Below are 13699 nucleotides of genomic sequence, written 5' to 3' on the forward strand. Positions count from 1 at the left end.
GATGTATTCCCATACTTTTGTACTTGACTAATGTAAGTCGCTCTGGATTAAGAGCGTCTGCTAAATGCCTAAATTGTAAATTGTAAATTATTGTGTTCTGTATCTCGACTACATTGAAAATGAGGGCCTGCCCCTCAACTGTACTCCGAGTTGAAATAAAGGATTAATTTATGATGATTAGTGTATACCTCCTTGAAGAAGTGCTTGAGGGCAGAACTGATGTCATGGGGTGAGTGTTCCGACAGGTCCAAGTGGTCCCCTTGAGTCTCAAAGGCCTGGACCAGCCTCTGGACGCGAGGCTTCGACCCACTGACACGATACACTCCCTGGGAGAAAGATGGGAGGTTTACTGCTACTGTAGCTGTGCTTAACATCACTAACTGTTAGGCGTCTAATGCGTTCAAATCTACAGCAGCCTGTTTTGCATACGTGGGTCAATAGCAGTGGTGGAAAGAATACTCTACATTTTTACTTAAGTAAAAGTATCGATACTCCAATGTAGAAATACTCCGGAATACATCCGGAATTCAAAATTTACTTGAGTAAAAGTACAAAAGTATTGGTATAAAAATGTACTTAAAGTGCCAAAAGTAGAAAGTACTTGTTATGCAGAATGTCCCATTTCACAGAGTAAAAAGTACAATTTTTGCCTCTGAGATGTAGTGGGGTAAAAGGACTGATAACTGAAAATACTCCAGTAAAGTAAAAAATACTTCAAAATTACAAAAGGTACAGTGCTTGATTAAATGTACTTTACACCACTGTGCATACGTGCGTCAATAGTACCTGGACATCGAGAGCACGGCCCTCGATTTCCTCCGTGCAGCGACGCACCACAAGGGGCACCTGGTGCCGGCTGTTCCGTAGCAGCATCGAAAGGCCCACGCCAAACAAGACCCCCTTCCTCTGTTCACACTCCATCTGACACACCTCCAGACACTTCCTGTGGACGGCCAGCGGACACTGACCACAGCAACAGAAAACGGAACAGAAAAACATTCAAAAAGAATGATCCTGTAATCCTGTAATGTTTTCACAGATTGGTAATAAGTAAACAATCCATCTTTGAAAGGTTTTATTCTTCTCAGAAGAGTGTGTTATATATCTCTCCTCTATGGCCTCGTACCTCCTCACACTCGATCCCGTTCACCATGATATAGTTGTCACACTGTTTGCACTTGACCATCTTGCTCTTCATCTTCCTCAGTCGGTGTGTCAGCGCGGCCCGGGATGGCGTGCGCACCTTGCTCCCGAAACCGTTGGCTTCCACGGTGGAATCCATGCTGTCTGAGAGCATGAGGAGACAGAGAAGGCACCATTATAAACTGTGTAGTAAAAGTATTTTTGCAAATGCCTAAAACTTTACCAGTATATTATTAATTTTAGATTTTTAACCACTTTAACCATTATTTTATACTTTGGATATTCAAGATATAGATCTGCTATTTTAGAAAAAACGTGAAAATATGTGAAAATCTTTGAATATATATATATATTTTGATTGAAGTGAAAAACTCAAAACTTTCCTTCTGGGGGTCCCTGGAACAAAATATTTTGAAATGGGGGTCAGCGGCCAAATACATACAATTTTGGGGTTCCTTGACATTAAAACGTTTGAGAACCACTGACCTAGAAACATATAGGTTTTTCAGAACACTAACAGTTTTAGGACTGTTTAGGATTTAGAAGACATTTGTAGAATCGGCCTCTGGTCTTAATGGGTCTTAAAAACAACAAACCAAACCAACCTGATTCAAGTACTGTTGCCATGTCCCGTTCATCCAGGTCTTCTGATGACATTGTCCCAGTGGACGGGGCTTTAGGCACCATCCTGATACAATGAGCTGGAGAGGGCCAATATAACATGTTTAGCTTAATTTATTTTAAAACACCGGCATTCACAAACACAACGTTTCGGCCATGCCGAACACTGTGGAGTGGAGCTGAGCTCTTTGCTCTTTCACGCTGTATCTACCTTTTGTCCAGCACTGGACTGGATGTGCACAACGTACTTGTTTTAAATTAGCACTGAAGAGCTCCCACAAGCTTTTAAATTACGCTTTTAAACTCTACGTCTCTTTGACATTTTATCCTAATGAAGCGTATAATTATTATTATTGTTATTATTATAATTAGAGATGTCGGTATCGGAAAAGTATCGGATCGGCTCTTATTTGGTCATATCGGGTCATATCGGTATCGGCAAATATGCCAGTCTAACCACAGATCCGACACAGGGGTAAGGGGTTGACACTATGGCAGGTAAATAAAATGTTGGGGCATGTGGAGTTTGCTTTGGAGTTGCCCAAACTGCAAGTGCACATTTGAGTGAGGAGTCTGCTATAAACACAACACAAGACACTATTATATAAACACTACACTATAAACACTATAAAACTATAAACACTATTCCTGGTCGTTGGACTATTATTATATAATATTATTCTCTGGTATCGGTATCGGCTAACACAGAAATTGTGGTATCGGGATCTGATCTGAAAGGAAAAAAGTGTATCGGGACATCCCTAATTATAATGAGGAGGAAAATGAGGAGACGTTTGCTTACCGGGGCTAGACAAAGATTCCATACTGTCTCCCAAACTCTCACTGTCACTGCAACCCATTATCCCTGCAGAGCATCAAAACAAAATGAGTGGACACTTTTCCAAAGACCTGGATGTGTAAATAAACAGCACATTACAGGGCATTTCTACAGGGACTTCTTACTTGTATAAATGGGACGTCTGCCATCCAGGCTGTCATCCAGCAGGGAGAAAGAGTCTGGCAATGTGCTGAGGGGGTTACTGGTCCTCCTTTTTATCTTCACGGATCTTTTATCAAAGGAACAGTAGACAAAAACGGATTTTAGCTTCACTGTTTTGAGCGTTATTGGAAAGACATGTCTGTCCCCAGTGGTGGAAAGTAACTAAGTACTTTACTGGAGTATTTCCAGTTTTTGGTACTCCACTTCCCAGTTTTTTCTACTCCACTACATCTCAGAGGCAAATATTATACTTTTACTCCACTACAATTATTTGAAAACTGTAGTTACCAGTAAGATGCCCTGAGGGCGAGAAGTGACCTCTCACTAAAGGGCAACCCTAAAGGCTGAGGTTGCGCTGAAACAACAGGTCTGGGAATGCCCAAATATGGACCTTTTTTTTCTTCTATTTTTCCATTTTCGGGCCGGGTAGTGCGTAAAATGTGTGTTAATTAGAGAGGCAAAGGGGGGGCCTCGGGCCAGTCCAGTTAGGCCCAGGTAGGGCCTTCATTTTCGGGCCTGTTAGTTTTCGCCAGCTGCCAGGCGCAGCTGCGCTAATAACTTTGGGGCGGGCCCGTCGAGAGCTTGAATGGACAGGTATCAGTCAAAAGGGAGACATCGAAGGAATGACGGCCATTTATGGAGCATGTCACGAGGCGTGACAGACGGACGGACAGGCGGACTGACTGACAGGTTTTCATAGTAATCTGGCAACTAGTTACTTTGAAGAGTGTGATTATTATTGCAAAACCTACATTAAGCACTTCAGCCGCTATAAACCTTTTGGCCATTTGAAAATAGACGATCTACAATAGACAAGCTTGTAGATCTGCTATTTTCAAAATATTTTTTTAGACATTTTATACATTTGAAAACTTGTGAAACGGGACATTCCTCATAACGACTGTTTTCTGCTTTTGGTACTTTTAAATACATTTTGATATCCATACTTTTGTACTTAATTTACTTAAGTACATTTCTAATGCCAGATGTTTTACTTGTGACAGAGTATTTCTACACTGCAGTATTGATTTATTTTACTAAGTAAACATTCAAGTACTTTTTTCACCAATCCGTCTGTCCCCGACAACTGCTGAGACTGCAAAAGAGATAGTAAGTCTAGACGAGCATACCCTTTGCCTACGTACTCCTGAAAGGTGAAGGTTTGTAGGGGCTGCTCCGGAAGGCGCTTGCTTAAGATGTACTGCAGATAGGGTTCCCCGGGCTCCACGGGTCGGCATATCATCTCCAGGTTGTGGTAGCCCAGGGGGACAGCCTCTGTCTGCTGCCGCTGGTAGTAGAACATGTTGACTGTAGCCTAATGCAGAGAGAACACGTTGGGCCAAGCCAGGGAAGAATACCTCCCTGTTATGTTCTTTAAAATACTCATTTTCTTTTTCATACTCAACATATCTATCCACAGCTTCAGCTAGATATAAAATATAAACATAGATTTTTGATTTCAGATGTTATTAATACATTACCGACATTACCAAACTATTCAGCTAAAATAGTTAAGTCAATGTTTGGTTAAACACTGCACGGTTAGGAATTCAACAGACATTTTAATTATGGTCATAAATCAATCAAGGGTCAACATTTGGCTTGACTTTTCAAACCAATCAGCAATAGAAAACGCAATGGTAAGGCAACGATAATAAATCTTTTTGACAAAACAACAACAATAATTTTCACTGTGTTGTATCTACAAGTATCTCAAGCAAGTTTCAAGCCATACTGAACGGAATCCAATGGCTTCTTTGAAAGTCAAACAAAAATAATAAAGTAGCCGGCAGAAATATCAAGTAGTCAATGGGTTAAACATGCCAGACCAGCAGAATGGTCCTTTAATGTTACATCTATACCCATAATAGAATGTGGAATGCTTCCTGAATGTCACACCAACCTCTTTGAGCACTGTGTCTCCCTGACAGACCAGCTTGCGAATGTGAGAAATAATGACATCTTTGGCCTTCACCAACTCATCCTGTTGGAACCGGGCATCGTAGACACACTGCCTGTAAAGGCCCTCCGACTCCGTCATCTGGAGGAGACCGAGAGATAACATTAATGCATAACGTACTGCATTATATAGCTGACGTACTGTATAAACTCTGCTAAATGCTTAAATTGTAAAACTGCTAAATAGCGACAAAATGATATCACTGTACTTGACGTGCATCATTAAGCTTCGTAAGCCTAAAGCCACATACATTATAAACATTTTATACGAGGGGAAGCATGAGCCAGGCAATGTAAATGGTGAGAAATGCATTCGAGCACTGTTATTAATTCCCATAAAGCATGAATTATGCGGTTGCTTTGCCGAGTGTTATGGTAACCAATAATCATGGAGAGAGCCAGTGGCCTCTCTGGCTGTCTGCTTGTCTCCCATTTATTATTTTATATGGCTATGACATGTATTGTTTGTTAGTATGCGTGCCGTGGTATTTGCTGTATAAAAGCAATTACACATACATACATAACATGCATACATATGCATACATATCACATATGATCACTGTGGTGATTATTATAGTGCACAGAAGTGCACACAGAATGTTCTTCTAATGTGCTTTTAATGACTTGCAGCAATGCCCCAGCAACAATAGAGCAACAACAGCTCCAGTGAAGATTCACCACAAAAACAGCAATTTGTGGTTCTCTCCCTCTCGTAAAAAAAAGAAAAAGAAAAAGAAAATACATAGCCTACAGACAGTGACAAATTAAGGGAGAAACCGTTTCTTAGTAAGGTGCTGGGTCACCACAAGGTATCAAATGAAAGGAAAAACCAACATAAAGTGTCTTAGTAAGGTGTTGCGTCACCACAAGCCACCAGAACAGCTGGTAGCATATTGCCTTGGCATAATTTGTCCCAAGTCTATGGACTGTCTAGCACTGATTCTCAACCTGTGGGCCGGGGCCAAATGGTAGGCTGTGAGGATATTTAAAGTGGACCCAAAAATACCCAAAACACATTTTAATAAAAATATAAAAATATTGCATTGTCATCCTGGAAGTTTATTTCTGTTCGCTGCGGCTCAAAAATGGAAAGTCTGGGGGGATGTGAGACATTTTCTGGTCTAAGAGTGGGAGTGAACTACAGTGCAGAGGGGCGTCGTCCTCAATGAAGTGACGTCAGTTTTCTCCGCTGTTTTCTACCAGGGAGGGGAGTGGCGGAGAGGGGGCCTGATCTAGCCTGGCTAATAAGCCAGACCGAATCAGCCGTTGGCAAAAAATAATTTGCCTGCCGGCGGATTACGGTCTGGAGAGGCTCAATTGTACGCCCATTTCCTACACCAGAGAACTGGTGTGGCCAATCGGGACACGGTATGCAATATGGGCGGGCTTTGGTACAGTGACGTTCAATGCTTGAGACCTTTGACTGACAGTAGCTCTGACCAATTGCGTCAAAGAGAAAATGTTTGAACCCCCCCCCCGGGAAACAAGATCCATACACAGCATCTCCAGACTCAAATACCACACGACAGTGTGATTTGAGTCTGGCTTATTAGCCAGGCTAGGCCTGATCGGTGAAAGGTCTACTCTGCTCACACTAGTTTCGTGGTTAGAGTGTCCACCCTGAGAATGGGAGGTACGGTTCAATTCCCCGGCCGGGTCATACCAAAGACTAGTAGAAAGTGCCTGTTTTCACATGAGATGGATTTCAAATTTCAAAATGTCCACTATACTCCCTGGCTGCACTTTGGTTACATGAAAACGGGGTAAATTTATTATATCATATTTTACCTTGGTCTGGGCTTCATCCCTGGACTTCTTCTTCTTGTCGATGGTTTTGTGTCCATCATCTACAACCCGAGCCTTCTCCAGGTCCTCACAGCGCTGGAGGTACTGGTGCCGGGCCTTCTTCAGAGCTGACACGGCATCATACTGAACGCACGCACGCACGCACGCACGCACGCACGCACGCACGCACGCACGCACGCACGCACACACACACACACACACACACACACACACACACACAGACTGTGCTTAATGGATGGTACATACAGTACTACCACATTGACAGATATTAATTCAATTCAAATTATTAATTCAAAGTTAAAAAATAAAATACTCTTTAAGAAAAGAGTATTTTAAAATATAGAGAGTTCAATCACTCTCACTAGTATCATTAAAAAAACATTACTGGGCGCAAGGTTGCTAATCAACTCACCATCTTCTTTTGTTGCTTTGTCCACTGTTCCTTAAACTCTCTGCGCCACTTGTCAAGCTCATTCCTCTTGGCAGCCAAGGCCTTCAGACAAAGACACCAGATCACAAACATACATTTCTACACGTCTCTACAATACAAGCCATGCACAGTAAAAACCCAAGTGTTTATTTGGAACTTGGCCATGTCTCGGTTCTCGGCTCCATTTGTACATTCTTCGGAGCGTAACACTAGGGATCTTACTGTGTGGGCCCACCGGCAAATTCTACTTGTGTGAGGGACAAAAGGTCCTTGCAGACTGCTGTGATTTTCGGGAAAACAGCAGAAAACAAACGGTGGAAAAAACAGAGGGAAATTGCAGAAAAACGCATCAGTCTGCAAGGACCTTTATTCTGTGTGACACCGAAGTGTGTGACACAGTCTGTGCGTGTGCGTGTGTGTGTGACTGTGTGTGTGTGTGTGTGTGTGTGTGTGTGTGTGTGTGTGTGTGTGTGTGTGTGTGTGTGTGTGTGTGTGTGTGTGTGTGTGTGTGTGTCTACCTGGTAACAGCGATGTTGTATCTGTTCTATAGTCTGTCTGGAAGCACCACTGTTTTTAATGTCTTGCTCCAGGGCCATGGTGTAGATGTATTGTAAAGGCATCTTAACCTGCAAAGACAAGGAAGACAACCTGTCTATTAACGCACAGTTTTTAGCAAGTGTGGCTCTATTATAATAATATTATAGTAATATCATGCATAAAATGCGTTACAATTCCTAAACAAAGTAAACTCAGCACAAAAAGTTCAGAGACTTTGGTCCAATATTTCTCCACTTTGATAATACCAATTGGTATTGTATTTTATATCATTTTAATTGTTGATTAGTCACCTTTACAACGAGGTACAGCTTGTAAAGATCAAAGATTCATTATTGCTATTTGTTAAATATCAACCATTAATCATGCAACGAGGTATGGCTTTATGCCATGTTCAGGCAAACACAATGAGAATACTATGAATACATTAAAACAGTATGATATGGGTGCTACAATTACTACTAGATATACACAAAAACTATAAATGACACCGGGATCTGTGGCACTTTAGATTTTAGCATTGGCATATTCAAAAATAGCAGATTTACAAGATCTGCTATTTTTGAATTTTTTTAAAATTCTTTGAAAGTGTGAGAACTACTTTACTCTCACACTTTCGATTCTCCAAATGTTGTAGTATTGGCCCCATGTTATAAATGTTGTAGAATTGGCCCCAGGTTATAAATGTTGTAGTATTGGCCCCAGGTTATAAATGTTGTAGAATTGGCCCCAGGTTATAAATGTTGTAGAATTGGCCCCAGGTTATAAATGTTGTAGAATTGGCCCCAGGTTATAAATGTTGTAGAATTGGCCCCAGGTTATAAATGTTGTAGAATTGGCCCCAAGTTATAAATTATGTAGAATTGGCCCCAGGTTATAATGTGTTAAAACTACTATACATGTTATGCTGGCCTTGTTGGACACACTGTTTCATCATACAACATACAACATACATACCTGCTGTGACACACAGGACTTGGCACCCTCTGCAGCCTTCATTATGTTTTTTGAAAATTCTTGTTCTGTGAACAGAAATCATGATTGGCATGGGGGGTCAGATCAACATATGGAAGGTCAAAACAGGTCAGCTCCATATATTATGGAGATTTAAGGGTGGCAGCGGGGGCAGTGTCTTGAGTGTACAGGATTTGATGAGGACTGGCCATATATGGAGCGTGTCTTGAGTGTACAGGGTTTGATGAGGTCAGATCAACATATGGAATGTCAGAACAGGTCAGCTCCATATATGGATTTCATAGGGCCGATTCATACTCCTATTTTACCGCTGTTTCGGCGCTGTAGTGCCGAAATGATTTCGGCTCGTCAGAAATTTTCAGTAGCACCAAAGAGCCGACTTTAGGACGGTACCCGCCCCCCCGAACCTCAAATGACGTCACATTGTAGGCTCTACAGCGCCGAACCGACTTTTATTCGGCTCTAAAATAGGAGTATGAATCGGCCCTTAGGGTGGCAGCGCGGGCAGTGTCTTGAGTGTACAGGGTTTGATGAGGGCCCAGCCTTCATTTTCCGTCTAGAGTTTGAATGGACAGGTATCAGTAAAAAGGTAAAAATCAAAAATCGAAGAGGAAGGACAGGTGGGGGGGATCAACATATGGAATGTCAGGTCAGCTCCATATATGGAGATCTAAGGGTTTGAGGTTTGAGGTCAGATGTAGAGTTGCTGGCCGGCTTCATATATGCAGATCTAGGATGATCCAGTCTTCTCCATGTATGGCTATCCATTCAGATAGACCCTGACGAAGACCTTTTGGTCGAGTGCCTTAGATTCCTTTTTTTCTTTTCAAGTCTGCAATTTACACCATTGGGAATCAAGCAGTGCAACTTGAAGGAAAGATACCTTTTTTGTATATGGTTCTACCTGTATTACCAAAGAGCACCCATTTAAGAGTTCTATATGGTTCTACCTGTATTACCAAAGAGCACCCCTTTAAGAGCCACTAACTGATCCCTGCAGCGCTTCAATTTCTCTATTTTTATGGCTATCCAGGGTTTGATGAGTCAGTGTCGTGATCTTCATACATGGAGACGGCCATATATGGTGGCGTGACGTGTCACGAAGTGTGATGTCACGAGGCATGATGTCACGAGGCGTGACCATAATGGAGCCGTGACCATATATGGAGGCGTGATGTCACGTGGCGTGACCATATATGGAGGCGTGACCGACCAACCAACCGACCGACTGACATAATAGTAAACTGCGACCTATGGTAGCAATAATAATATACATGAAAATAGCAGATCTACACTATTTACACATTTCACAATGCGTTTTGTCGCGTTGCGACACGTGAGCTGCCATTTTATGATGCAAAACATTTTCAAAAAATATTCCCACAAGCTACATTTTTCACGAATTACTTTACTACAATTACTTATTATTACTACAATTGTTTTTGTAATATAATGAATAAATCAAATACAAAACTAAGAAACTCTATAAATTAGAAAACAAATGATTATGATCTACAAGCTCCCACACCCATCTTCAAACTCAGACTTCATTATGATCTCACCTACACACCTGTAAGGTTTCGTGACTGCATCGAGCGTGGTTGTGAATATTCCGTTGGAAATATTTGTCCACAGACAGACATATAAACACCACGCATGGACTCATAATGTGAAAACAATACCAGGAGTCTGTCGCATGGCTATATTGGGCACATATCAAATAATGCTTGGATTCAGTTACTTAGACCAATTTGATTAACTGGATGATACAACCTTGCTTTTACAGTTAATTAGAATACAGAGACAATTACTGTAAAGCTTATGAAAACTCATGACCACATTACCCATGCTCTTACCTCACTGCACTGGCTACCTGTGGCGTTCAGAACATGCTTTAAAGTTGTATTGTTTGTTTTTAAATCACTTTAACAGCCTTGCATGTGCAGACAAGCTATTACTTTGGTCCCCAGGACAAGGCTTGTAACAGACAGGCAACAGTGCATTTGCCATGGGCTTCACACTTGGAAGTTAGACAGGCTATCCCAGTGTCCACTTTTAAAGCTCTTTTAAAATCACATTTTTAACTAGAGGAATGGACTGCTAGACTTTACGTTCATTCTTAATTTTGTTTGATCGCTCCATCAATCTTATTTTTTTATTGAACTGCATATAAATTTCCTTTCACACATTTTTCTTGTCTATTGTTTTTATGTCCATGAAGCACTTTGTAAACTTGTTTTGGAAAAGCACTATACAAATAATGTTTATTAATCAAGGCATAGCTTCACTGCTGCTGACTGACATCAATAGAGCGTCGCAGTCCCGCCCCCTACCATGGACCAGGAAATGATTCTCTGTTCATTTTCCTCATAGACATTTCAGAAAGTATTTATTTAAAGACGTTTACGCCGCGGACAAAGCCAACTCGAGTCGTGACAAATCATGACAACAAACACAATTTTTGGGGCCGAAAAAATAATTAGAAAGAAGAAAAAAACGGCAGGTTACAACACTTTTTTTGTTGCTTTTCTTCTTTGTAATTATTTGTTTCGTCCAAAATATTGTTTGTGTTGTCATGAGTTGTCACGACTCGAGTTGGCTTTGTCCGCGGCGTAACCGTCTTTAAATAAATACTTTTTGAAATGTCTATGGGAAAAATGCATTGGGATTAATTTCCTGGTCCATGGTAGGGGGCGGGACTGCGACGCTCTATACCCCATCATGATAAACGCTGCTCCACATCATTCAGGCAGGCTGCTCTGTTGTTAAACACTGATATTATAAGATACGTGCCCGGGGCACAGTGTGAAGCTGCCATTTAAATTGGACAATAACATATCTCTGTGCTCGTCTTTGGAACTCTTACACGATTACGGCATCGTCTCTAAGGTTTGAGTAATGCACAACTGTGTGCGCCCGAGCTCCACCCTGCCTACCATTAGTCATGTATTCTTGTTGTTGCCCAACAACACTATTGTCGTCATAGCCAGGCAAGGTTCCGTGTGATTGCTACCAACAGGCTAACATGTTTGGCATCAAAGCTGACAGAGACAGTAACTATGGGCACCTGTGCGGGCTGCATGCACGATGCCAGAGTGATCCCTGTGTGCATGCACTCTCGGGGCACTCTGACATTTCAATTACCCTGCGTTTAACTAACTAATCTTCCCTCTAATCCTTCTCTCCCTAGGGCTTGGTGTGTGATGAATGGAACATTGGCTGAGTACTGACCCTTCATGTACTGGCACTGGGCAAGATGAGCCCTGTGTGTTTGGTGAATTATGGGAACGTGGTACCTATAGCTTTACCTCCAGGTGCTTATGGGCTTTGTAAACGCCATATGAACACCTGTGACCTGTCATAACAATCTTGGAAACAGAGAGTCGTGACTTCAATCCAGGTTAAATCTAAGTAGAGCATCATTTTATTTTAATAAAGGGAAAAAAGCCAACTAATTCCTCCCACTGCTTGCCACTGCTGTTCGGGTGCAGTACGTAGTTCAGACTAGTCATTGGTCCAACAAACGACAACCCACCTCAAACCCTAACCTAACCATAACCGCAAGCACGGGAGCAGCGCATGCTCCGTCGGAATTACATGCAGTCCCCCTTCCGTTCAACATTCCCTGGTGACACCCCAGCCCGCAAGAATGCGTGCAGTGACGAATATCACCCGTCCTGCACAGCTTCACTCCCCCGAACACAGCCAATTGTGTTCGTCAAAGCGGTCGTCAAAGCCGGATGCACCGTTGTGGATTCAAACCCCTAGACTGCGTGGTGGGCAGGCCCTGCGACACCTGAGCGCCAATAATTGCATAATTCTGGAAACACACAAGCTTAGGCACACAGCGTGCACGCGCGCGCACACACACACACACACACACACACACACACACACACACACACACACACACACACACACACACGCACACACACGCGCTTACCCAGGTTCATTCTCTTCTCCATCCAGGCCAGGAGGTCCTTGGCGTAGCGGCACCACATCTTGGTGTACTGCAGGGCCATCTCAACTCCACCCTCACAGCGACAGAGGACCAGGTCAGCATCCGGGGCTGAGAGGGAGTACATGAGCATGACTCCAGGTCAGGTTAAACACCAACGCCTCAGCTGCAGTCCAAAAACAAATACTTCTCTACTGGGTTTAGAAATGGATGGTCTTCTTGATCAAATGTATACATAACTCTACTGATCAAAACTCTGATTAAGAACAAATGTATCAACAACAACAAAAAAGAAGCTGCACACAAACCCCATGTAGGATGCAATGACTGCACACGGGAAGTCATAGCTGGTCTTCAGATTTCAAAAAAGCGCTGTAACTTCCCATTATATCTCAGCAAACAGCATGTATACTGTATGTTCCAACAGTATAGAATGAATATCCAGTGTGTCCCAAAACATCATGTAGAAATTCCACATCGGATCCTGAATCTTCCAGTCAAAAATAATGGAAACGTGAAGAAAAAAGGGGGGTAGGTTTCACACAAAAGGCTTCAGCGATATCAATTCCCTCACTGGTTTCTTCCTCTCTGGCGGAGTGTGCCACACCAACATTTCACTGCACGTATACATGTATGAGCATGTATACAATGAATCTTGAATCACAGGGTTCCATTAGCTAGAGAGAGACACATCTCTGGTTTGAGAGCAGTGTCACCCAAACCAGTCAGAGCCCATTATGCCGTGTGCATGCATACCCATATTACAGCTGCTCTGTGGTCGACCAGCCAGGATGCTGACATGAGATCACTCTCTCTGACATCAGCTGCTCTTCTTCCCTCTGAGTCACTGTGAGAGAGCAGTGGATGTTGTGTGGTCTTGTGTCTGCCCTCTCCCTTCCTTTCTCTCAGTGCCCCACTGCCAATCCACCTTTCAGATGAATGTCAGTTTCAGCAGCTGAACTTAAAAGCAGAGATTAACCCAGAGGCTTTCACTTCCTTTATATATAATATATATATTTAAAAAAAATAAACGGTTGACGATACCAGTTCCAGGTATCAGGCTAAATATTTTGGCCGGGCCAAAATGTGCCATTTCTGAGAATGTGTGCAACTTCTCTTTCAAGTTCCTCAGTTAAACGATCCAAGTGCGGAAGTCTCTCACTAGTCTGTCACAGAAGCCAGTAGTAAAAAAAAAAAAAAAAAAAAAAGATCAAGCCATGCTGATTTCTTTCTGCAACTCCATCTGTAAGCA

General features: G+C 42.4%; 1 protein-coding gene across 1 annotated transcript in view; it reads right to left on the reverse strand.

Moving 5' to 3' along the window:
• Positions 1-13699, reverse strand: part of gmip (GEM interacting protein) — a 29496-nt gene that overhangs the window by 9248 nt on the left and 6549 nt on the right. The window contains exons 5-17 of the mRNA XM_079521226.1: positions 12433-12558; positions 8472-8536; positions 7478-7585; positions 6942-7022; positions 6512-6652; positions 4668-4805; positions 3895-4079; positions 2728-2831; positions 2567-2629; positions 1749-1844; positions 1127-1287; positions 787-963; positions 189-326 (exon numbers count right to left, since the gene is read on the reverse strand). Coding sequence (XP_079377352.1) covers positions 189-326; positions 787-963; positions 1127-1287; positions 1749-1844; positions 2567-2629; positions 2728-2831; positions 3895-4079; positions 4668-4805; positions 6512-6652; positions 6942-7022; positions 7478-7585; positions 8472-8536; positions 12433-12558 — 1583 coding nt within the window. The remainder of the gene's footprint in view (positions 1-188; positions 327-786; positions 964-1126; positions 1288-1748; positions 1845-2566; positions 2630-2727; positions 2832-3894; positions 4080-4667; positions 4806-6511; positions 6653-6941; positions 7023-7477; positions 7586-8471; positions 8537-12432; positions 12559-13699) is intronic.

Source organism: Electrona antarctica (assembly GCF_951216825.1).
Source record: "Electrona antarctica genome assembly, chromosome: 14".
NCBI classification, from domain to species: domain Eukaryota; kingdom Metazoa; phylum Chordata; class Actinopteri; order Myctophiformes; family Myctophidae; genus Electrona; species Electrona antarctica.